At 41.3% G+C, this 26468-nt stretch overlaps 1 protein-coding gene across 2 annotated transcripts in view; it reads right to left on the bottom strand.

Moving 5' to 3' along the window:
* LOC139761720 (uncharacterized) overlaps nucleotides 1-26468 on the bottom strand; it is a 51627-nt gene that overhangs the window by 4019 nt on the left and 21140 nt on the right. For both annotated transcript variants that reach the window (XM_071686109.1, XM_071686110.1), the window contains exons 2-10: nucleotides 24554-24758; nucleotides 18889-19105; nucleotides 16149-16252; nucleotides 14635-14803; nucleotides 12905-13024; nucleotides 10929-11062; nucleotides 10264-10469; nucleotides 7594-7779; nucleotides 6526-6643 (exon numbers count right to left, since the gene is read on the bottom strand). In XM_071686109.1, coding sequence (XP_071542210.1) covers nucleotides 6526-6643; nucleotides 7594-7779; nucleotides 10264-10469; nucleotides 10929-11062; nucleotides 12905-13024; nucleotides 14635-14803; nucleotides 16149-16252; nucleotides 18889-19105; nucleotides 24554-24758 — 1459 coding nt within the window. The remainder of the gene's footprint in view (nucleotides 1-6525; nucleotides 6644-7593; nucleotides 7780-10263; nucleotides 10470-10928; nucleotides 11063-12904; nucleotides 13025-14634; nucleotides 14804-16148; nucleotides 16253-18888; nucleotides 19106-24553; nucleotides 24759-26468) is intronic.

The raw sequence follows: 26468 nt of genomic DNA, 5'->3' as shown, positions 1-26468 counted from the left end.
ACACATACTTTAAAGCAGACCTCTAATCCACACATCCTTTACCACTTCTCAAATGCCATTGTTCCTCCCCAGTCTGAGGCTGTACATGCTACCCTCTCTCCCTTACCACTCTCACATACAGCATACCTGGTACACTCAACTAACTCGTACCTCTGTAATTTGAACATTTGCCCTAATCCCTCATTTTAATACAGAAGTACAATACAGGCATGATCCATACAAACACAAAATCCTAACCAATCAATCAATATATTTGCCATTTCCTGCATTAGCGAGGTAGCATTAACAACAGAGGACTGAGCCTTAGAGGGAATATCCTCACTTGGCCCCCATCTGTGTTCCCTCTTTTGGAAAATGAAAATCAGGAGGGGAGGATTTCCAGCCCCCAGCTTCCTCCCCTTTTAGTCGCCTTCTGCGACACGCAGGGAACACATGGGAAGTATTCTTTCTCCCCTATCCCCAAGGATAATAATATATATATATATATATATATATAGTGATGGGTGATTTGAATGCAAAGGTGAGTAATGTGGCAGTTGAGGGAATAATTGGTATACATGGGGTGTTCAGTGTTGTAAATGGAAATGGTGAAGAGCTTGTAGATTTATGTGCTGAAAAAGGACTGGTGATTGGGAATACCTGGTCTAAAAAGCGAGATATACATAAGTATACGTATGTAAGTAGGAGAGATGGCCAGAGAGCGTTATTGGATTACGTGTTAATTGACAGGCGCGCGAAAGAGAGACTTTTGGATGTTAATGTGCTGAGAGGTGCAACTGGAGGGAGGTCTGATCATTATCTTGTGGAGGCTAAGGTGAAGATTTGTATAGGTTTTCAGAAATGAAGAGTGAATGTTGGGGTTAAGGGGGTGGTGAGAGTAAGTGAGCTTAGGAAGGAGACTTGTGTGAGGAAGTACCAGGAGAGACTGAGCACAGAATGGAAAAAGGTAAGAACAATGGAAGTAAGGGGAATGGGGGAGGAATAGGATGTATTTAGGGAATCAGTGATGGATTGCGCAAAAGATGCTTGTGGCATGAGAAGAGTGGGAGGTGGGTTGATTAGAAAGGGTAGTGAGTGGTGGGATGAAGAAGTAAGAGTATTAGTGAAAGAGAAGAGAGAGACATTTGGACAATTTTTGCAGGGAAAAAATGCAATTGAGTGGGAGATATATAAAAGAAAGAGACAGGAGGTCAAGAGAAAGGTGCAAGAGGTGAAAAAGAGGGCAAATGAGAGTTGGGGTGAGAGAGTATCATTAAATTTTAGGGAGAATAAAAAGATGTTCTGGAAGGAGGTAAATAAAGTGTGTAAGACAAGGGAGCAAATGGGAACTGCAGTGAAGGGCGCAAATGGGGAGGTGATAACAAGTAGTGGTGATGTGAGAGGGAGATGGAGTGAGTATTTTGAAGGTTTGTTGAATGTGTTTGATGATAGAGTGGCAGATATAGGGTGTTTTGGTCGAGGTGGTGTGCAAAGTGAGAGGGTTAGGGAAGATGATTTGGTAAACAGAGAAGAGGTAGTGAAAGCTTTGCGGAAGATGAAAGCCGGCAAGGCAGCAGGTTTGGATGGTATTGCAGTGGAATTTATTAAAAAAGGGGGTGACTGTATTGTTGACTGGTTGGTAAGGTTATTTAATGTATGTATGACTCATGGTGAGGTGCCTGAGGATTGGCGGAATGCGTGCATAGTGCCACTGTACAAAGGCAAAGGGGATAAGAGTGAGTGCTCAAATTACAGAGGTATAAGTTTGTTGAGTATTCCTGGTAAATTATATTGGAGGGCATTGATTGAGAGGGTGAAGGCATGTACAGAGCATCAGATTGGGGAAGAGCAGTGTGGTTTCAGAAGTGGTAGAGGATGTGTGGATCAGGTGTTTGCTTTGAAGAATGTATGTACGAAATACTTAGAAAAGCAAATGGATTTGTATGTAGCATCTATGGATCTGGAGAAGGCATATGATAGAGTTGATAGAGATGCTCTGTGGAAGGTATTAAGAATATATGGTGTGGGAGGCAAGTTGTTAGAAGCAGTGAAAAGTTTTTATCGAGGATGTAAGGCATGTGTACGTGTAGGAAGAGAGGAAAGTGATTGGTTCTCAGTGAATGTAGGTTTGCGGCAGGGGTGTGTGATGTCTCCATGGTTGTTTAATTTGTTTATGGATGGGGATGTTAGGGAGGTGAATGCAAGAGTTTTGGAAAGAGGGGCTAGTATGAAGTCTGTTGTGGATGAGAGAGCTTGGGAAGTGAGTCAGTTGTTGTTCGCTGATGATACAGCGCTGGTGGCTGATTCATGTGAGAAACTGCAGAAGCTGGTGACTGAGTTTGGTAAAGTGTGTGAAAGAAGAAAGTTAAGAGTAAATGTGAATAAGAGCAAGGTTATTAGGTACAGTAGGGTTGAGGGTCAAGTCGATTGGGAGGTAAGTTTGAATGGAGAAAAACTGGAGGAAGTAAAGTGTTTTAGATATCTGGGAGTGGATCTGGCAGTGGATGGAACCATGGAAGCGGAAGTGAATCATAGGGTGGGGGAGGGGGCGAAAATCCTGGGAGCCTTGAAGAATGTGTGGAAGTCGAGAACATTATCTCGGAAAGCAAAAATGGGTATGTTTGAAGGAATAGTGGTTCCAACAATGTTGTATGGTTGCGAGGCATGGGCTATGGATAGAGTTGTGCGCAGGAGGGTGGATGTGCTGGAAATGAGATGTTTGAGGACAATGTGTGGAGTGAGGTGGTTTGATCGAGTAAGTAATGTAAGGGTAAGAGAGATGTGTGGAAATAAAAAGAGCGTGGTTGAGAGAGCAGAAGAGGGTGTTTTGAAATGGTTTGGGCACATGGAGAGAATGAGTGAGGAAAGATTGACCAAGAGGATATATGTGTCGGAGGTGGAGGGAACGAGGAGAAGTGGGAGACCAAATTGGAGGTGGAAAGATGGAGTGAAAAAGATTTTGTGTGATCGGGGCCTGAACATGCAGGAGGGTGAAAGGAGGGCAAGGAATAGAGTGAATTGGATCGATGTGGTATACCGGGGTTGACGTGCCATCAGTGGATTGAATCAGGGCATGTGAAGCGTCTGGGGTAAACCATGGAAAGTTGTGTGGGGCCTGGATGTGGAAAGGGAGCTGTGGTTTCGGGCATTATTGCATGACAGCTAGAGACTGAGTGTGAACGAATGGGGCCTTTGTTGTCTTTTCCTAGTGCTACCTCGCACACATGAGGGGGGAGGGGGATGGTTTTCCATGTGTGGCGAGGTGAAGATGGGAATGAATAAAGGCAGACAGCGTGAATTGTGTGCATGGGTATATATGAATGTGTCTGTGTGTGTATATATATGTGTACATTGAGATGTATAGGTATGTATATTTGCGTGTGTGGACGTGTATGTATATACATTGTGTATGGGGGTGGGTTGGGCCATTTCTTTTGTCTGTTTCCTTGCGCTACCTCGCAAATGCGGGAGACAGCGACAAAGCAAAATAAAATAAATAATGAATATATATATATATAAAGTGGGAGACCAAATTGGAGGTGGAAAGATGGAGTGAAAAAGATTTTGAGTGATCGGTGCTTGAACATGCAGGAGGGTGAAAGGCAGGCAAGGAATAGAGTGAATTGGATCGATGTGGTATACCAGGGTTGACGTGCTGTCAGTGGATTGAATCAGAGCATGTGAAGTGTCTTGGGTAAACCATGGAAAGTTGTGTGGGGCCTGGATGTGGAAAGGGAGCTGTGGTTTCGGGCATTATTGCATGACAGCTAGAGACTGAGTATGAACGAATGGGGCCTTTGTTGTCTTTTCCTAGTGCTACCTCGCACACATGAGGGGGGAGGGGGATGGTATTCCATGTGTGGCGAGGTGTCGATGGGAATGAATAAAGGCAGACAGTGTGAATTGTGTGCATGGGTATATATGTATGTGTCTGTGTGTGTATATATATGTGTTCATTGAGATGTATAGGTATGTATATTTGCGTGTGTGGACGTGTATGTATATACATGTGTATGGGGGTGGGTTGGGCCATTTCTTTTGTCTGTTTCCTTGCGCTACCTCACAAACGCGGGAGACAGTGACAAAGCAAAATAAAAAAAAAGGAATAGAGTGAATTGGAGCGATGTGGAATACCGGGGTTGACGTGCTGTCAGTGGATTGAATCAAGGCATGTGAAGCGTCTGGGGTAAACCATGGAAAGCTGTGTAGGTATGTATATTTGCGTGTGTGGACGTATGCGTGTGCATGTGTATGGGGGTGGGTTGGGCCATTTCTTTCGTCTGTTTCCTTGCGCTACCTCGCAAACGCGGGAGACAGCGACAAAGCAAAAAAAAAAAAAAAAAAAAAAAAAAAAAATATATATATATATATATATATATATATATATATATATATATATATATATGTTATCCCTGGGGATAGGGGAGAAAGAATACTTCCCACGTATTCCCTGCGTGTCGTAGAAAGTGACTAAAAGGGGAGGGAGCGGGTGGCTGGAAATCCTCCCCTTTCTGTTTTTTTTTTAATTTTCCAAAAGAAGCAACAGAGAAGGGGGTCAGGTGAGGATATTCCCTCTAAGGCCCAGTTCTCTGTTCTTAACGCTACCTCGCTAACGCGGGAAATGGCAAATAGTATGAAAAAAAAAAAATATATATATATATATATATATATATATATATATATATATATATATATATATATATTTTTATACTATTCACCATTTCCCGCATTAGCGAGGTAGCGTTTAGAACAGAGGACTGGGCCTTTGAGGGAAACCCTCACCTGGCCCCCTTCTCTGTTCCTTCTTTTGGAAAAAAAAAAGGAAAAAAAAAAATGAGGGCCAAGTGGGGATTTCCCTCAAAGGCTCAGTCCTCTGTTCCTAAAGCTACCTCGCTACCGCGGGAAATGGCGAATAGTATGAAAAAAAAAAAAAAAAAAAATATATATATATATATATATATATATATATATATATATATATATATATATATATATATATATATGGGTTATTCTTCATCTGTTTCCTGCCACTACCTCGCTGACATGGGAAACAGCAATTATGTATAATGTTAATAATAATAGTGATAATGATAATATATACTCCTTTTTTCTCATACTACATTGCTGTGTCCTACATTTGCAAGGTAACTCTTGAAACAAATGAAGAAGATGACTCATTTTTGCACATCCATTCTCTAGATGTCTTTTGTACTGCACTGAAACCACCATGCCCCTCAGACCTTCTGAATTTTCCCTTGAGTGTTTCAAATGCACTGGTTTAAATCAATTGACAGAGTGATAAATGGAATGAATTTTACTTGTATATATTTTGAGCATATTGTGCAACTGACAGATTGATAAATGGAATGAATTTTACTTGTATATATTTTGTGCGTGGAAGAAGAAAGTTAAGAGTAAATGTGAATAAGAGCAAGGTTATTAGGTACAGTAGGGTTGAGGGTCAAGTCAATTAGGAGGTGAGTTTGAATGGAGAAAAACTGGAGGAAGTGAAGTGTTTTAGATATCTGGGAGTGGATCTGGCAGCGGATGGAACCATGGAAGCGGAAGTGGATCATAGGGTGGGGGAGGGGGCGAAAATCCTGGGGGCCTTGAAGAATGTGTGGAAGTCGAGAACATTATCTCGGAAAGCAAAAATGGGTATGTTTGAAGGAATAGTAGTTCCAACAATGTTGTATGGTTGCGAGGCGTGGGCTATGGATAGAGTTGTGCGCAGGAGGATGGATGTGCTGGAAATGAGATGTTTGAGGATAATGTGTGGTGTGAGGTGGTTTGATCGAGTGAGTAACGTAAGGGTAAGAGAGATGTGTGGAAATAAAAAGAGCGTGGTTGAGAGAGCAGAAGAGGGTGTTTTGAAGTGGTTTGGGCACATGGAGAGAATGAGTGAGGAAAGATTGACCAAGAGGATATATGTGTCGGAGGTGGAGGGAACAAGGAGAAGAGGGAGACCAAATTGGAGGTGGAAAGATGGAGTGAAAAAGATTTTGTGTGATCGGGGCCTGAACATGCAGGAGGGTGAAAGGAGGGCAAGGAATAGAGTGAATTGGAGCGGTGTGGTGTACCAGGGTTGACGTGCTGTCAGTGGATTGAAGCAGGGCATGTGAAGCGTCTGGGGTAAACCGTGGAAAGCTGTGTAGGTATGTATATTTGCGTGTGTGGACGTATGTATATACATGTGTATGGGGGGGGGTTGGGCCATTTCTTTCGTCTGTTTCCTTGCGCTACCTCGCAAACGCAGGAGACAGCGACAAAGTATAAAAAAAAAAAAAAAAAAAAAAAATATTTTGTGCATATTGTGCATATATTTTTCTACAGACAGACATGCTTGAAATATAAGAGAAAGCTCACCTGATATATATTAATTGTGACTGCTCTTATAATAAAATTTTAATTATTCATGCAAAACAACTAGACCTTTATTACCTTAAGGAAACAACATTAAGTAATTCAAAGTAATTCCCACCCTACTTCCACTTCGTCTTACACTTGCCATCTCCCTATGAGTTGCTGTTGCTGCTGATGACCCACCTGTCTGTAAGGCTAATAGAAAAGGGGTTGAAGTGGCTCCCAGCAGAGATACAGTCACCAGTCCTATCCAGGGCTCGCTCATGGACATGCCATTTGTGACCCACTGTGTTCACATCCGCTAGCAAGAAAGGGCACAATCAAATACTATTTTGATGTGGTAAATAGAGCATAGTTTCTGAATTTTCATATTATAACTTTGATTCAGGTTTCTGCATTTATCAATGTTAGTAACAAAACTGTGGATGATGATTTTATAGAAATCATTACACTTTTCCAGTGCTCATGAGGGGCTGTTATCACCTTTGTTATGTAGGTAAGACCATCTGCAGAGAGTGATGTTCATTGGCTTTTTTATCTTTCATTTATGTTTGAGTGGCTATATCATGCAAGTAATAAGTTTTGTAGCACACTACTTTCTCATTCAGAGAAAACTTACAAGGGGTATATCCTTATCTGTAAGAAAAGAGACCTCATCATCAGTACAGTGAGGTGCCTGCATTTCAGGAATACCTGTTGGAGGACAGATAATGAGATGAGAAGGATGCGTAGCGCAAAGATACCAGTAGAACAATGCATGGATGAAAGTGTTTTAAGGTTCATGAGGTCATTCAGAGCACATAGTGGTACAAATGAGGGTGTAAGGGGAAGACACAGACCTTGGAAGATATGGATAAACAAAGTGAGAAGATTTAATTAGGGTTAAGGATATTCCAGACAAGGTTACTGTGGAAATCTTTTGTGTACAAAGGTGGTGGGAAAGAAGACGAATGATATTACTTGAGGAATGAATTTTGTGTTCATAGTGAAAAGGTAAGAAGCATTTATATAAGTGTGGAAGTTCATTTTAACTTTAAGATCCTGGGCATGAGTTAAGGGTGTGTATTGGTGAGGTGAGTGGCTTTATAGACCTGATCCATCCCATGGAATTAGGATTAGATTTAATGAGGAAATATATATGGATAGAAATCTTTTTTTACATTTGTAAAGGTAAAATTTACAGGTGAAAGCTAAACAAAGAATTTAGATATTATGGTACTGAGTTGATAGCTGTTAACATAATTCTCTTACCTGTGCGATACAAGTGAAGGTTCACATGGGTCTCAGTGAAGATGGAGTCCGTGGGTTGCGAGAGATGGAGGATGCCAGATATGTTACCAGAGAAGACTGCTACAGCACTGACCTGTGGTGTTTGGCTCTCCAGATCAGCACAGCCCAGCACCCTCCAATTGGTGTCATACACAGCAACACCACGACCTATCACATACCAAGAGGTCATCAGACTGGCTTTTCTGTCTATTTATTCTACTACTACTTCTACAGTACATCCCCATCCACTACACTGCCTTGCTTCATCTACTAAACTTTCTTGCTCACAATACCGTTTTACCTACTCCACTATCTTGCCCATTACACAGCACTAACCATACACTAACCTACCCACTCCATTGCCCTGCCTTCTATAGAATCCACCCTGAGAGTGGATGGAATTGCATTCGAGTTTTTCAAGAAGGAGGTGAAAATATCGTTTGATAGTTAGTCAGGCTTTTCAGTGTATACATAGCCCAAGCAGAGATGCCTAAGGACTTGAAGAATGGTTGTATAGTGCCATAATGTAAAGGTAAAGGGGACAAAAGTTAATGCTAGAATTACAGAGGTATAAGTCTGTTGAGTACACCTGGCAAATAGAACAATTGTGATTGAGAGGGTGGTGGCATGCACAGAGAACTGGATTAGGTTGTAACGATGTGGCTGCAGGACTGGTGGAGGATATATGTGCCAAGTAAAGTTAGCAAGAAGAATAGTGGGAGAAAGAGTGGAATTTGCATGTGGAATTCACAGATATGAAGAGAGTGTATGATGGGGTCAACAAAGATGCTTTGTGGAAGATGCTTCGATTTAGCCATTTCTTTCCATGGAGACATGTGTGTTGCAATCATTGTCATACCCTGACTAAATGAGGTGTGTTAGCTCACATTTTTACAAATCCCATACTTCTATCTATCATTTTGTAATGAGTAACAAAACATTTGAAGACCTTCTTTTGTACATATTATGATCAACTTTTTGCATGTCACTCACTGATTAAGGGCTAGAGAGGCATAAAGAAATAACATACAATGTCCAGAGGAAGACAACAAGGATTGTACTATAATTATGAGCCAACCAGCAGTGAAAGGTTAGAGCCAAGCAGTGGTGAAAGGTTAGAGTGGTGTACAGTAGTCCATCATGGAAGAAAGAAGAAATGTTTTATGGTTTAAAACCAGTTTGATGTCAGCTGTGACCAGTTCTTCAAAAGATGCAAAGATAAAGCAAAGTCCATATTACAAAACCGAGTAAGAAATCTAACGGAAAGGACATAAAGAAATATTTCATATTATGAGTCACGGATGAATGAAATTGGCCGAGTGATAAAATTATGAATACCAACAGCATACAAAAGTTTGAGAGAAAGAAATTACAAGAAAAGAACTACACCCACACAAATACACACACACACAAGTGTTTAACCATATAATTAGTTAATTACAAGTAAGTAGTTACAGTTTCCCTCTTTGGCTGACATTTTCCATGCCATGCTAAAGATCAATACCAAACTGATAGGTCAACTATGAACTTTAGGCCGAAACAGGATAAAGTGCCTAGCAAAATACCAGTGATTAGGGCATACCAGCATAAGAACTGAGGTTATGCTTTTCAAACAGTAGAGATGTGCCACTGTAATCAGGATGACAAATAAATCCCTCTTCTAGTATCTGATCGGAATGACTGGGACTCGGTAACTAATTTAAGTTGGTGAATGTAGGGAAGAATGAGCCATTGAGTATTTAAATGGAAATTGTAGAAATGGATAAACAGTTCCCTTTTAAAGTTATGAACAGCCACACATGATATGAATCATCATGATGGATCACGATGTGTAAAGTATTGGTTTCATTTACATTAGTTAATTACAACCAGGATATACTAGTGTCATGAGTTTCTGAACTGAAACAAAATTTCCAGACATAGGTATATCAGTATTATAAACAGGAAGAGAAGAATACACAAATAAGTTAATGCAATTATACCCAAGGAATTAGAGCTACCGGAAATGATGATGGAAGAAGAGCAAGTCACCACATCTAAATAACATTTGAACCAAAGGTAAAATCTGGATTAACTCTGAAAAGGGATGACTGCTATGCTATGTCTGATTCCTTTTCCAGTAAGACTTCTGAAATACAGGTACTTCCTTAAAAGAAAGTTACATGTCCTAAGAAAATGAGAGCGATGACACAAAAGTAGTCAAGAGGAAACAATTTGCTGCTGGACATTATAGAGGTAGTGGAGTAACTGAATGATTCATTACTTCAGTTTAAGCAAATGTAGTTTTGGTCCACAGGGAGTTGTATTCTAAAAATTGGAAACAATATTAAAACAGAGAGGGAGCGATCTAGTTTAATGAATAAAGGAGGCAGTATTTTTATATCCAAAATGTTAGATTGACAAAAATGGAGATGGCAGCAGAGAAGATGTGACACCAAAAACTACAAAGTGAATAGTGGGAGAAAAAAGAATGTTAATTTCTGAGAAGGTGGATAACTTTACATTTGAAAAGGATTATCATAGTTTTAAGAAAGACATGAGGAGGTAAGGACTCCCAAGACTTAGCAGTACAGGGGAAAAAAAAAGACACTACACAAACCAACTCACTGGTTAGTAAATGAAAATATGCCATAAGTCAAGATATTTTTATACCAATAACACTGTACTGTCCAAAGAGTGTGATGGTGGGATCGGTGAGTGTGGCAGCAGCAGCCCTCAGGCCAGTTAGTGTGCCAAACTTGCCACTGAGGTCCCCTGCTGGGTAGAGGTCCTTGGTGCCCTGTTGTGGCACTGGTGTTAAATCCAGGTCCACATGCCATGGCCCATAGAAACGATGAGACAGACCACTACAAGAGGCCCTGAGGAGAGTGAGACATAATTGCCAAGTGTATCATTATGGATCTTTTATCATATCTAAAGCACAAGGAAAGGATTAGATTATCCTATGAAAAAATAGACATTTCATGTGCTTCATCTAGAGTTTGTTCATTTGCTTTACCATCTGAAAAGCTTAAGGAATGCTAACATAAACTATTTTGAAGTTTCTAGTGTAGGATAGGAATATATTCATCTAACTAGGAACTGCATTATATGTTGTTATTAGTCTTTTATTGCCACTTCACCAAATTAGGGTAGAAATGAACAAACTTTCCTCCACTCGTGATAAAGCATTCAAAATCATAAATGCCTATTTACTTATATGACAAATCTCAAAATCAGTGAAATTATTTTCAAGTAAAGTATGTCATCCTAAAGTTGCAGATCCCAAAATGGGAGTAACCTTCACTGTGACTGCTGGTAGACCTCCCCTACCTCACCTGTTTCCTACAGCAAAGTTGTCAATCCCAAAAGCTGTGGCACCACCCCTTGGTAATGTGAGGTTAACTGACAGCTTGACAGGATCCACTGGTGACAACTGGTACATCTCCAAACTTCCCTCCACTCCACCCTTCTGGGAAGACATACACCTATTCCTGAGTTACTGAGTTCCTTATTTTGATGATCTTTTAACATTAAACACACCAATAAAACATACATATTGTAATCATGCTAAATAATCTATGCATTTCTTTCTAGGGTCAGTTTGTTCCATGAGCTGTCAAAAGAATCAAAGAATCCCCATGACCTCCAGGGGTAAAACCCTTTAACTCCCAACTTTTTGGTGAAGTTAATGCCTCTAAAGCTTCATAACCACCCATCAAGCTGTAACAACCCTAGATTACTCAAGACATATCCCCACTGCAACCAGTAGCCACCTCTCTGTCATGACATCAATGACCCGTGTACTGTCATGATTCACCAGACTGACTCCCAGAATAATCCTCTAGAACTCCAAGCTCATCACATATATCTTGACTTCCTTGTCTTTGCCAGACTCTTCTAGCATAAGCCATAAATCCTTGTTAGGTGTATAGTTACGGATTTGTTTTGAACATATTGGGAGGATCTTCAGGGAAGTCAGGTGATGGTTATGTCTTCACATGATGGATGGTCCTGGTCAGCTGATATCTCAAGGCCTAAATCACTTACTATCTTTTGACATTACCCAGAATAAGTAATTTTCATTTGACTAGAGTATTTCCTCTCAAAAGTAAATACACAAATACCTTTGTTAGTGTTACCTCAAAGATCACTGTTTCTTTTGGCATTCATAATTGTATCTTGGAGCTTTAGTCTATAGATTAGAAAACAAATATGAAAATCCAGTAAAGGAGTCCAATGTATATTTCATACTACACTGCTGTGTCCTGTTTTAGCAAGGCTGCTTTAGGAAGAGGCTGCATTCACTTGCAACAATTCTCTAGCTGTCATTTGCAATGAATCAAAATCACAGCCCCTTGTCCATAAGAAGACCCCAATGACCTTTCCATGGTTCCCCTGGTTCAGTCCAATGACAGCATGTCAAACCCTATATACCACAATGTTGAGGGACACTGATGTCAAGGATGTAGGGTCCAGTTGTAAGCCTCCTTTATCAGGATTATCTTCCTGTCATATGAAAACTGGTTGATTGGCTTGAGCTCCACCATTTCTAGATGGGCTTTACTTGTATGAGTTCCATCCTGGATTAGTTCCTAAATGCTGGTCTTGTAGGAATTCTTCCCATTTCTCTTTATAGCATTCAACAACAGGGACAACAGGGCAACTTATGCCACATGCTTCTGCTGAATGGCCGATTGCCATCAAGCCTCTTTTCTGGCAGATGTTTGAGCTCCTTCCTGGGACCATCTGGCTCTGACAAGAGTCAGTTACTGTGATGCTTCTTTACAAGGTCACTGTAAGCATTCTACTGGCTACCTGCAGCCCCTATAAACTCAATAGGTACTAACTACTACAACGCAGGTTGGCAAGTGGTCATTCACCACTTCTTTCCTCCACTTAACATCATGTTTGTGGCCAGTACATTTTCCTCTCCTTAGAGTATTTTCGTAGTATGTAAGTGCTCTGGGTCAGAAAGCCATTTTAAAAAAGACAGGTGCTTGGACGGTGTGCTGTATTACATTTGGAGGGGTACCTGGATAATCCAAATGACAGGTGGGTGGCACTTGCACTCTGTATTCACCTTGATTACCACAACCTCTCTTATCTCTGAATATCCATGGCAAATGTGACTGTGTGTGACAGTATGGTAGGAGTAGTTCGTAAGTTTTAATTAATTCTTCAAAGAAAACATGAAGGCTAATGTAAACTCCACAGATAGTTTATAAAATACTACCATTAATTACAAATTTTATGCCAATGTTGCCACCACTCTATTCTCAGTACTTGCTACAATGCTATCATCTTCACTTACCACAGAATGAGTGCTAAAGACAGCAGTGGCTCTGCGAGGCTGTGACCTGATGAGTCGAGAGCAAGCCAGCACGTGGTCCTCTAAGTACACCACTACATACACACTGCCTTCAGTCGCCAGCTGGTGGGGCAGTAAGGATTAGTGAAAAAAAAAAAAAAGGCGGGGTAAAAATTGTGGGGGACAAGCAAATGAAAAGTTAAGGGAAAATGAGGCTAAGAGGTATGTGGGGAAATCATGTAAGAGAATGAATGTATAAACATAGTATTGCATTATGAGTGCATCAAAAGGTATTTAGAGATGGAGGGTAATAGATCAGGGGCCAATGAGAAGTTAACTAAAAGATGTAAGTACAAAGAAAACATAATAAATAAGATTTTCACATTGAAATACTGTAAGATTTTTAGTGGTAGCAAACTTTGTGATATGAAAGTTTAGAGTAAGCAATAAATGAGAAATCTCAAGAAGAATATATTGAGAGATAAAGTGAGAGAGAGAAGAGGTGACCTGGGCATTAAGCCCTACTCCTCATTCTTTTGAGGTGTAAAGATTTTAAATCACAGTTGCAAGTTCATCTCTGATGGTGTAAGCAGTCTGAAATTGGAGAGCAAGAACATTTCATGTTACAGAGGATGTAATTTCAAGAAAAAATATATTTCACAGAATCCATAACATTTCATATAAACCTATTTGCTTTTGGATGTGTTGGGTAAATATGCATATTTGCCCAACAAAAATTATAGTTCTCTATACATTATCTGTTACAGATCTACAAAACATTCATAATCTGTTATGCATGTGAAATGTACTAAAACTCTTGTTTATATAAGAGTTCTTATCCACCATACCTCAGGAAAATTTGTAGTACTCCATTTCTTATTCAATCACTACATGAATTAGAATACCATCTTATTTTTTCATAAACTAAGAGGTTTATGGTTATTCCCATAACTGTTAAGCATTTTAACAGTTGTCAGTTAAATGAAGAGGACTATACTGTTGACTGACCACAGTTTTCCTCCAACTGTCCAACAAAGAACGAATTTTTATTTCCATTTGGATTGATAAGGAAAGTTTTCACTTACTTTTTCTTGGATGAATAGGAAAGACTGCCAGATCTTTATTTTACTCTTGGACAAGTAGAGAACAGACTGATTCAATCTAATGTTGAACATCCGAGTGAAACTAGTTCTTTATTTACCATATTTTTGGAAGAGTAAGGAGGCACTAGAGTTCTTATTCTACAGATATTGTTCACTATAAGTTTGGCCAAATAAGGAAGACCAACATCTCAGTTATCCTACTGTTGGCCAATTACAAGTATCACAATTCTTTGTCCACACCCACTCTGGCTGAAAATCAGTATAGGTCTTATTTGTCCAGACCAACAAAAGATAAAAAAATTTGTTTTCTTACTGTAAACAGATCAAGAACTGGATGAGTAAGTTACATTAGTTATTTGTCCACCAACCTGACAAATGAAGCAACTTTAAATGGCTAACCATTCTTATTTTCCTCCTCCCACCTGCCTCTTTCTTTCCCTCTTAGTTATCTCACCACTGGCAAACCTTTTGTTGAATGAATAAATACTTTAACATAATGCTGACTACAATTCATAAATTACACTGCAGTACTTTTTGAGAAACAAGTTCATGCTAAGAATATTACTGTGGAAAGGCAATCCAAAAAAAGCTATATTTTTTAAGTTTTTCTAAAATAAAAACTCAAAGTACCGTGTGAAGACTGGGAAGTTTCTCCATCTCGTAATGTCGTGCCTCCTCAGTAATGCCTCCAAGGGGTACAGGATAAAGGGCTTCATGCACCATGGATCCAGGAAAGTGTCCCAGAGAGGCACATCCTTCCCGCATATTACTTAAAGTAACGTCCTCAGTCTCGTAGCTTCTGCAACACAGTCAAATGGATAATGAAGGTGAATGATGGTTAAATATAAAATGAAACAGACCTCATTAGGAAAAATAATTCTAGTCAACAATGGCTGATATTATTGGCTCACACAAAGGGGGAAGGACAGCATGACCCCACCCAAAATAATTATTTTCCCTTTGTTAACTTTCCAGAACTTTGAATCATTATTGAAGGAATAGTAGTTCCAACAATATCATAAGGTTGCAAGGCATGGGCTGTGGACAGGGTTGTATGGAGGAGGGTGGATGTGTTGGAAATAAAATGGACAATATGTGGTGTGAGGTGGTTTGATCGAGTAATTAATGAAAGGGTAAAAGAGATGTGTGGAAATAAAAAGAGTGTGGTTGAGAGAGCAGAGGAGGGTGTGTTGAAATGGTTTGGACCTATGGAGAGAATGAGTGAGGAAAGATTGACAAAGGGGATATATGTGTCAGAGGTGGAGTGAACAAGGAGAAGTGGGAGACCAAATTGGAGGTGGAAGGATGGAGTGAAAAAGATTTTAAGCGATCGGGGCCTGAACATACAGGAGGGTTAAAGACATGCAAGGAACAGAGTGAACTGGAACGATGTGGTATACTGGGGTCGACTTGCTGTCAATGGATTGAACCAGGGCATGTGAAGCATCTGAGGTAAACCATGGATATGGCAGAAAGAATAATGTCTATGTATTCCCCGAGTATCGTTGAATGCAACTGAGACAAGTGAAGAGCAAAGGTGTGTCCTGCTGGACCTGCTCACATCTATCTGCATTAGCTTCTCTCCTTTCCACAACCTCTTCCTCCCCTACTTCCCACCTTTACACACTCGCTGCTCACAGTTTGTCCTAGTTTCCTCCTCCTCTTTCCTCCTATTTAATGATGGTGGTGCAGTGATCCAGCACCACAGTGGCCTCCAAGTTCCCACTGTTGGTGTTTCTTATATCTGCCGAATTTACACATGGGTGTCTGGCATTCACTCTATAAACACATATTTTTTCATCTTGCACACATTACAACATTTATTTTGCAATTTTCTTTACTTAAAATCTTCTTGGTATGAACACTACATTCTAGCCCAGCCTTTTAGTAAAGTCTCATTACCGGTTCTCTCTATCTTTCTCCTTGCAGTGAATGCTACATGCTAGCCTTTCCTCTTGGTTAAATCAAATTGTAGGTATTTGTAGGTAAGAGCTCTTTCTGTACCCCCTTCCACATCCCTAATCACGTCTTAAGTATCACATAAATGAAATTAGGTTACACTGTGTCAGAATCACACCAAGCCATCAGAATGATACTTTCAGAGGTAAATGGAAAGATGCAATTCCATTGTATTTGTGACTAACCTGCTCACGAGTCGCCAAGTGACTGTAGTGGGTACCTTCACCCTGGTGCTGGTGGCCACAAGATTAGATCGTACCCCCGTCACTGACTGGGATCCATCCTCAACCTGAAGAGACAAGAACGAGGTCCAGATTTAAAGTTGATGATGTATGTGTGGGGTACTACTATTTGTAATTACTATTTGTGTGTTATGGGGGATTTTTTTTTACACTCTTGTTGCCCTGTCTCTTAACTTTGTAAATGGGTGGAAAAGTGAAGTCCTTTTTTTGACCCCTATTTCTACTGCTATACTTAGTTTTCTTTTCTTGTACAGATAATCTCGTGAGGGACTATCAGAACCCATTTAACCGTGCTTCCCACATACTCCCATGTAACACATACATACCCCTCCGTACTTTACACGTGGCTCACACCTCACATCCATACAGCACTGTCAGAACCATCAGAAATATCCATCTATGCTCGCACAGAGAGTAACCCCTCTTTCTGCATGCTTCTCACTGTTTGCAAGACCCCTGGCTCACTTGCTCACTTTATGGCTTACTTCAGTAATCATCTTTCTAATTGCTGCCGCATCCATTCTCAGGTATCTTAAACACTCCAGAGCCTCCAGGTTCTCTCCATTCGTACTCAAACTCCAAAGAGCTTGCCTCTTTCCTAGATGTAATAACCTTACTTCTACTCACATTTTATTCAAATTTCTCCTTTCATATAATTCACAAATTCACACACCAGCTTCTGCAGTTTCTCATTCAAATCTACCACCAGGGCCGTATCATCTGCAAACAGCAGTTGAATTGCTTCCCAGAAACCCTTCCCGCAGCAGACTGCATACCTGCCCCTCTAAGGCTCACGCATTCACATCCACCGTCCATTCCACAACACATTAAACACTCTTGGTGACATCAGACATCCATGTCGCAAACCCACCTACAGACAGTGGCGTATCTGGGGTATGGTAGGTATGGCAGATGCCCTGGACGCCACTTGGAGGGGGCGCCACTCATGTTTGCTACCCGATTGATATTTTTAACGGTTTGGTTTTGTGAGATAAAAAAGAAACTCGCCTACTTTTCAACTATTACCGCCTCTACGTTACAATTTTGATCAAATAAGTATTCAAGTCTTTAAAGAGTTTATATAAATCTAAGTTTGGCCTAACTCTTCAACAATTTATAATGACTGTATATATCTTTACATACGTCCACTTTATATACATTTTCAATCAAGCCTGGGGCGCAATTTCAGTGCTTGCCATAGGCGATATTTCCCCTAGATACGCCCCTGGCTACAGAGTGTTTTGGTTGGAAGAGAAAAAGAAATGCTGAAGGAAAGAAGTTACTGAAGTCAGCAGAAATGTGATAAGCACTTTCTTTTTATGCTTGACTCTAAAAATAATAGCTATGCAATGATCTTGAGCAGCCCGACTAAGATATATGCTATAAGTCAGCACAGCTTGAGGCATATCAGCCAGCAAAGCAGCACCCGTCCCGAGGGAAAAGTCGGGATAACAAAAGCGCTAAGGGTTCACTGTTAAGCTCTCAAAGACCCAGAGTTGGTGGCTCGGTGAGGTATGATGGAGACAGGATCGTGGTCAGAGTACCCTAAGGGGGTAGAAATAGCATATGAATAACGGAAGAGTTCATATGAGAAATAAAAAAAGATATTGTATCGAAAAACTGTAACATTTGAGAACTAGGGTGTTTGATGATTCGTTCCGGATCTATAAGTAGGGAAAAGGAAAGGACTTCAATGGAATCAAATCCCTTGCGTTATCGATAGTAGCATAAGGATTAGCAAATGGATTACTGTCAGCTTTAAGAGTCGAAAGAGAAAAATCTAAAATTGTACGAGTTACGTGATGTCAAGTGCCATATACGAGACTGAGGGAGTGCGAGTTTGTGGAGTGGATGCCAGTAACGCACGTTTTGGTAATGATCATCGACAGAGTATCACAGGCGTTGGTGAGGCAGAGAGAGAGAGAGAGAGAGAGAGAGAGAGAGAGAGAGAGAGAGAGAGAGAGAGAGAGAGAGAGAGAGAGAGAGAGAACTGGAACAGGGGCAAACAGGGCAGAGCTAGTTCATGCATAGCCATCACTAGCGAAATATTTCAAGCATTTCAACATATCCAGGTCAACTCCTTCGATTAGACTACGTTTACCACCACATCTCTCTCTTACGATTTCATTCCTTACCCACATGATCCCTTCTCCCCTCACGACCCACATTGCCATCAGGCATTTCATTTCCAACTTAATACCTTTGAGCGTATCCATCTTTGCCATAGAAACTAACCTCTCCTTCCACATACTCCTTAGAGCACCCATAACTCTATTCCTTTGTATCACATTATGACTTACCTTCAAGCCTCCATGGTTCCATCCACTGCCTAACTAACTCCCAGGTAACTTCAAGCACTCTGTTTCCTCCTGTTCCTCCCCATTCAGACATACACTCAAAACCAATGTCTCATCTCCAAGCTGCGCCTCATTACTGGCATGCAAACACAGTAACTGGTCCAGACTTTCACACTGACTAACATGCAAACATCAGGACACATATAGTTAATAGTTAATCATAATAATCATCAATATAATTCCTCCCTATCCCACAATATAACTTTTTTCCTATGCGAACGACGCACTTTCTTCCCACTTCTATCAGTATAATGGTCGCATACAGAATATAAGCCAAGAAAAAAACTATACAAGAACCAGCAGTACACACTCCTAGCCTGCCTCACCTGCCTGAAGATGATCTTGCCCCCGAGGATGGCCACGAAGGTGGCGACGTACGTGGTAATGGGAGCGGCGGGGCGGAGGGTGGCACACACCACGCGCAGTGTTGTCAGGGACTTGAGCACCAGCGGACGCTCCACCAACTGCCGCAACTCCAGGTCTCCCACACCGACCGTGCTGTCCGCCTCTAGCAGCCCGTGCTCCTCGCTCAGGTCCAGCACTCTGTCGCAGGAGAGGAGCAGTAACAGTGTTATTGGGAAGGCAAGAGAGTTAAAGTATGGAACAGTTGTCAGCCTATGGACTGACCGACCTGCATGTCTATGGAAGGAAAGTAGGGGTAGCGTAACCCTATCGAAGCGCAGGAATAACGATAAGAAAATGTTGTGTAGAAATGTTAGACATTTGTTGAAGAGGGTATAAACAAACTTCAAACGTCAGTATTTGCAAGGGAATGCAATATGTCTCATCCATACAATCACAACACAATCACAACACGGACATAATCGAACATCATGAAGGAAATGGACACAGGCGTCGCTGGATGGTATAAGAGCACATTCAACAACAGTAAACATGTTGCTTGCCAAAAGTACACATGTTATTGTGTTTCGGAAGCATATTCGGATCTTACTATCCTCCAGTCATTATCATTAATTCACTAGTTTAGTTCCTTGTACTTATGCATTAATTATTCAGTTCTGCTCCTGCCACTATTGCGCAACATGGTTTAATCACTTTGATGATATTATAATCCTCAAAGTCATTTCCCATAGTAACTGTAGAACCAAACTCTCATTCTTTCATCTCCTTTCAAATAATTCTGTCATGCCTTATGCCCGGCCTTCAAACACCTTAAACCATTGAGAGGTGTCGACAGTAATAGCTTTGGGAACCACTGGAGTGACCCTGTATCTATGCACTGAATATTCTTCTTCCTGAATATGTATCACAGCCACTACTAATCATGTGTTTAAGTCTAATAATGTATCATCTACCTACTTCTATATGTAACATGCCTTCAATTCCTCTCTAGCAACCCTCAACAAATTCACTTTCAAGTTTCCTAACTCCCGTATATCACTGACAGACATTAGGGTTTTTGCAAGAACTTTCCTTCCTCTTAAAATCTTCCCAACAAAGTACAAAGGAGAAAAAAAAACAGACCCCCCTACAGACCTTAGGTTTGATGAAAAAAAAAAAAGGTCTCCCTTAGTCTGACGAAAAGAGAAAGGGAATCCTGGAGTGACAATACATCTAAGGCTTAACTCTGGGTGAAAACAACTGGCGATCTAAATGACTCGGCGCAGCTGTACGCAGGACGTCTTTCCTTTGTGAATGTTGGGTGAAACAGAGACAGGAAATGGGAGAGGAGGAGAAGAGAGAGAGAGAGAGAGAGAGAGAGAGAGAGAGAGAGAGAGAGAGAGAGAGAGAGAGAGAGAGAATGATGAGAAGAGGAAGAGAAATACAAAGGAAATGAAGAATAAATAGAAGTGGGGGAGAGGGAAGACACTGATAGAGAGAGGTGGTGAAAAGGGAGACACTGGATGGAAGACAGGTATTGAGGGATGTGGTCACAGAAAAGACAAAGAATGGAAGACGAGGATAGAGAGTGGTATATAGAGGGGCGGAAAATGGGAAGAGTGAAAGACAAAGAAAGGCAAGGACAGAGAGAGGAAGGAAGAGAAGAAAGTCAGATAAAGATATCACTACAAGGTGAAAGCCGCTTTCATCTGTTGATCGTATACACAATGGCTGAATCAAGGAAATCAGGAACTTAACTTTTTGCTCCGGTTGGCTTGCTACTTATTGTTCCGCGTCAGGATGAAGGGCAGAGTGGCGGGTGTTAGCCACGTCGAGAGGAGGGAAATACATTGCTTTGTGGCAACACGCCACTTGACGATTAGTCTACATCTGTTTGAAAGATGAGTGTGTGTGTGTGTGTGTGTATGAGACAGCCTGCAATCTCGTTTATCGAGGTTGGTGTCAGCCAACTATAGACTTCGTAGAAACATGGAGTTCCCGAATCCCCCTTAGATATACAAGTCAAACTTATATTTACTAAATATTATCTCTTTTAAGGCTACAGGAATACCTGCTTTGTAGTATAACCCGATCTGAATTTCGTGTGGTAGTCAGAAGCCAAATCAGACGTGGATCGCGGGCTGGTGAGCCATGAAGGGGAAAGTTATGGACAATAATGACAACTCAAGAACTTAGGTCCTGACAGGCCAATGCAGACGATGTTTTATACGTCATATCCTACGGGTCAAATTCTAGAGGTATTTCATGTTTGATATAGCGACACTAAATGTTAGCAATACCAAATTGTCAGAATTTTACGAGTGAGAACTGTCGCTGATCATGAGTCTATCTCTTGGCCATAATCAATGAGTCGGAGTCAAAAACTGCGAGATGTTCCACAGTCACACATGTAAACACTCGGGAGCCTGCCATGTACACACGCTAGTCTCCGATTCCCCAGGACGGTTGCTATAGCACAGAGACCCGACAATCTCTCACAAACTTACCTAAGTAACCCAGACGCTGGGCGGCAGTGTAGGAGCGCAACTATGCCTTAAAGTGGTGACAACAAGTGTGGAAAACTCGCCACGACATGACCTGTAGTTATTGACATGGTCTATCCGTAACTGGTGACTGTATGTTAAGGCTCTGGTGTGTGTGTGTGTGTGTCTGTGTAGTCATCTATTAGTAATTACCTATTTGTACCATCGTGGGGTCCCATTACCTGAACATTTTCAGCTATTTTACAGCTTAAATTTCTATATGCTGTCCCCAATTACTAATATTTCATTCAGTTGTATTACATTCCTCCATCGCTCTTATACTAAAGAAGTACTTCTTTAATTTCAACATCATGGCCTCTAGTTGCTCGATCCCTGTATCTTCCGTGTACTATTTACATTGCGAAGCTGATTTCAAAACCTAAAAATTGTGATCAAGTCACTCGTCACTCTTCTTTCTTCCATACAAGGCAAATACAAAGCCTTAAGCCTTTCCCGCAGATGATCAAGTTAGAACAAACAGTTAAGAACGTAATATTAATAGATCAATCTCGAGACTAAATTTGGTCATCAAGGAAGAATATAATCAATGAAAAGAAAGCTTTTAAACAGAATCCATATATATATATATATCTATATATATATATATATATATATATATATATATATATATATATATATATATATATATATATATCTCACAAACTACAAAGGACCAACACTCTACGGACAACATAAGTCATAAACACATACGGAACAAGACAACAGATCACGACGGCAAAATCATCAACACGAGAGAGCGACGAAAGGCAGTGGTTTATGCAAATCGCCTTCTCCTCAGCCCCGCGCCAGGAGCATCCACATCCGGGCACAAGGCAGAAGGTATGAGAGAGAGCCTGTGGCTCTGTGGTCGACTGGTAGAACCTCTATTCAGCACCAGGGGTTTTACCACCGATTCTGTGAGCTCTAAATGACAGTTTGACCGATGAGTGAGTTTTCTGTGAGGACGGCGTCCGAGGAAAACGGAAGCGTCTTTAAAACACCCGAGTTGGAGAGGGTCTGAAGCAAGCGGTCACCTTGTGGGACGATGGGTTTAGAGAGAGGAAGAGGCAGTCGAGTGCCGTAGGAAACAAATGCGGATGAATATATGGTCTGTACTATGCTACTTTCGGACCCTCTTACTACCTATTTGTACAGTGTGAGGGAGAGAGTTCTGCGTAGAACTGACAGCATTACGAGAAATACACTAAAGAATAAAAGCTGGTCAGTAAACAGCAGCAGACAATATGTGAATATCTACACAGTGGTCCAGCACGAAGATTTCTTGTCTCATTCCTCCATTCTGTCCTGTATCTTCTTCATTTCCTACGCTCACTTTGTCCAGTCCCAACTAACTCTAACACACATTCTATTTCACCCATACTTTCTCAACTCTTCTTCCACTTCCTTTCTGTCTTCCTCTTTCGCCCTTCCAGACCTCCAGGTCTGGATAGGTCTGCACCTTTCCTCCATGCCCTTTCACCAGACGCGGGTCACGACTTGCTGGAACCCAACCACATTTTTTCTCACCCTCCACGGCAGTACAACACATGCAGTCGTGACAGCCAGCAACATCTCATGAAGCTATGAGCAGCCAGCAACATCTCATGAAGCTAAGAACAGCTACCCAGAGGCCATTACCTAGAGATTAAACCTTCTTAAATTCTAGTTAGGATAAACACCCATCGTCTCGCTTGAGTAACTTAAAGTCGTGTTAAAAGTTTGTATATTTACGTTACTGAATATTCCCACTCAGCTCTGGGTTTATGCTGCTTGAAGTCTGAAGAAGCTATCTCCGGCCCAAGTAAGGAACTACGTCAGTATACCCTCAACACTCAGCATGTCCCACGCAGCATGACCCGCGCAGCATGTCCCGTACAGCATGCCTTACACAGCATCTCCCACGCAGCTTGACCCGCTTGAAAAGATCAAATCACAGAAGAGGAACTTTCTCATTTTGCTGTTGATGTGATGTATACATCCTCCCAAGATGACCTCTCCAGGATATGGAGTCTACTAATGTGAGGTATTCATCATCACAGTCACTCGTGCATGAGATACCACAGTGAGGCTGGGGGAGGCACTGGTCACCTGGCACGAGAGAGGAACCACACGAAGGGGAGCAGACTGTTGACCGTATCTATGACTCGATGTGAGGCACAGGGCCGATGTGGGCGCCATGCAACGGTAGTTATGACATAGTATGAGAGTAGCAGTAGTAGCTGGGTATGATGTCACCTTCCATAGTCCGTCCCGACCACAGATAGGCAGATAGATAGTCTATTGACCACAGCTTCAATTACAGTTAATACATTGCAATCTATTAAACGTATAAAAGAAGTTGACAATAAATCTAAAAGCCAAAACAGCCATAGTCCACAAAATAATGAAACACCAAACAGATGATTAAAACAATCATAACATATGACTAAGCGGACACCATTATCTATACAACAGTAAAATATCATTAATCAATTTGCATGACGTTACAGAAGGAGTACCCTCACCAAAAAGATCTTCCAGTCTCATGATATTATACTGTCTTCGGACTGAGGGACACACGTGCTCTACCACATAGTCTTTGTTTACATAAGGCCACAAACACGTCAATGCTCCTCAATGGAGAGACGTCCACGCCCTCTCGTGTTTCACCGCCCCGTCTCCACCGCCCAGCTGTGTCCACATACACGGAATCTAATGAATGACATGTGATGTCCACTCGCTTAACATGTGTTTTGTCTACCTCGTGTCATGAGAAGTAAAGAAGGGAGGTAAGTTCACGGCACCGTCCTTAATTCTTAACCATAGTTGTGACCAAGAGCAGGGCATTGGGTTAAGCTGGGGTCATCACGCTTAACCCTGATCGTAAGTGTGACCAAATGTAAATAAAGTGGTAGAGTGGGGCATCATAATCACTCCTGAGCGTAAGTGTGTAACCTGGTGCGAGGGGAGGAGGTAGATGGAGGGAGCATGATACTAAACCCTGACCATACCTGTGACCTGGTATGATACCCATTCCTGACCACAGCTGTGACCTGGTGTGACACTCTTCCTGACCATAGTTGTGACCTGGTGTGATAGAGGGAAAGCCACAGGTCATCATACTCACTCCTGACCGTAGTTGCTGGGTACACACTGCTCGTAGGGCTGCACAGGGATGCTATATACCTTCCACACGAACACCTCTCCCTTCACGGCGCCCTTGATGCTGGCTGCCACCGTCACTTCCCCACCAGGTGCGCTCCTCAAGAACCCTACTTGACCTCGCAAACCCTTCTGATCAAACTCCGCCAGCAAGGAGCAAGTCGAAGATCCTGTAAGAAGAGAGACAACATGTTGATAATTTGTTCCCTTTCACACACTTTTTGCACACTCCCAACTTCTGCAGTTTCTCACACGAGTCTACTACTGAAGCCGCGTCATCTGCAAATAGCAACTGGCTCATCTCCCGGGCTCCTCCACTAACAGATATGCTCTTGACCCGCCCTTATCTCCATGAGCCATGGTGACATCGCACACTTACTCCACGAAAACTCAGCTTCACATGCAATCACTCAGCCTCCACCCTTTATAATCGCACACACGCCTTACCCTTCCAACTGGAACTCCTCACTATATCTAGCAGCTTTCATCTCAAACCATACTTTCGCATCACCCTCTACAAGGCATCTCCGTCAGCGCTGTCATACGCTTTCTCTACATCCATAATCGCCACATACAAATACCTTTCATCAATCATTTCTCACACAAGTTTTTCAAAATGAATACGAGAGCCATACAACCTATACTATCTTTGAAGCCACAGTGTTCCTTTCTGATCTAATGTTCTGTTCATACCATCACCCTCTCAATAACCATCCTCTCATATAGCTTACCAATATATATATATATATATATATATATATATATATATATATATATATATATATATATATATATATATATATACATTTCTTTTTTCTTTCATACTATTCGCCATTTCCCGCATTAGCGAGGTAGCGTTGAGAACAGAGGACTGGGCCTTTGAGGGAATATCCTCACCTGGCCCCCTTCTCTGTTTCCTCTTTTGGAAAATTAAAAAAAAAAAAAAAACGAGTGGGGAGGATTTCCAGCCCCCCGCTCTCTCCCTTTTAGTCGCCTTCTACGACACGCAGGGAATACGTGGGAAGTATTCTTTCTCCCGTATCCCCAGGGATAATATATATATATATATATATATATATATATATATATATATATATATATATATATATATATATATATATATATATGTATATATATATATATATATATATATATATATATATGTATGTATGACTCATGGTGAGGTGCCTGAGGATTGGCGAAATGCGTGCATAGTGCCATTGTACAAAGGCAAAGGGGATAAGAGTGAGTGCTCAAATTACAGAGGTATAAGTTTGTTGAGTATTCCTGGTAAACTATATGGGAGGGTATTGATTGAGAGGGTGAAGGCATGTACAGAGCATCAGATTGGGGAAGAGCAGTGCGGTTTCAGAAGTGGTAGAGGATGTGTGGATCAGGTGTTTGCATTGAAGAATGTATGTGAGAAATACTTAGAAAAGCAAATGGATTTGTATGTAGCATTTATGGATCTGGAGAAGGCATATGATAGAGTTGATAGAGATGCTCTGTGGAAGGTATTAAGAATATATGGTGTGGGAGGCAAGTTGTTAGAAGCAGTGAAAAGTTTTTATCGAGGATGTAAGGCATGTGTACGTGTAGGAAGAGAGGAAAGTGATTGGTTCTCAGTGAATGTAGGTTTGCGGCAGGGGTGTGTGATGTCTCCATGGTTGTTTAATTTGTTTATGGATGGGGTTGTTAGGGAGGTAAATGCAAGAGTCCTGGAAAGAGGGGCAAGTATGAAGTCTGTTGGGGATGAGAGAGCTTGGGAAGTGAGTCAGTTGTTGTTCGCTGATGATACAGCGCTGGTGGCTGATTCATGTGAGAAACTGCAGAAGCTGGTGACTGAGTTTGGTAAAGTGTGTGGAAGAAGAAAGTTAAGA

This window comes from Panulirus ornatus, chromosome 41, assembly GCF_036320965.1.
Source record: "Panulirus ornatus isolate Po-2019 chromosome 41, ASM3632096v1, whole genome shotgun sequence".
Taxonomy (NCBI): Eukaryota; Metazoa; Arthropoda; class Malacostraca; order Decapoda; family Palinuridae; genus Panulirus; species Panulirus ornatus.
Note: the sequence above shows the minus strand (reverse complement) of the source record. Positions and strands in the feature narration are given on the sequence as shown.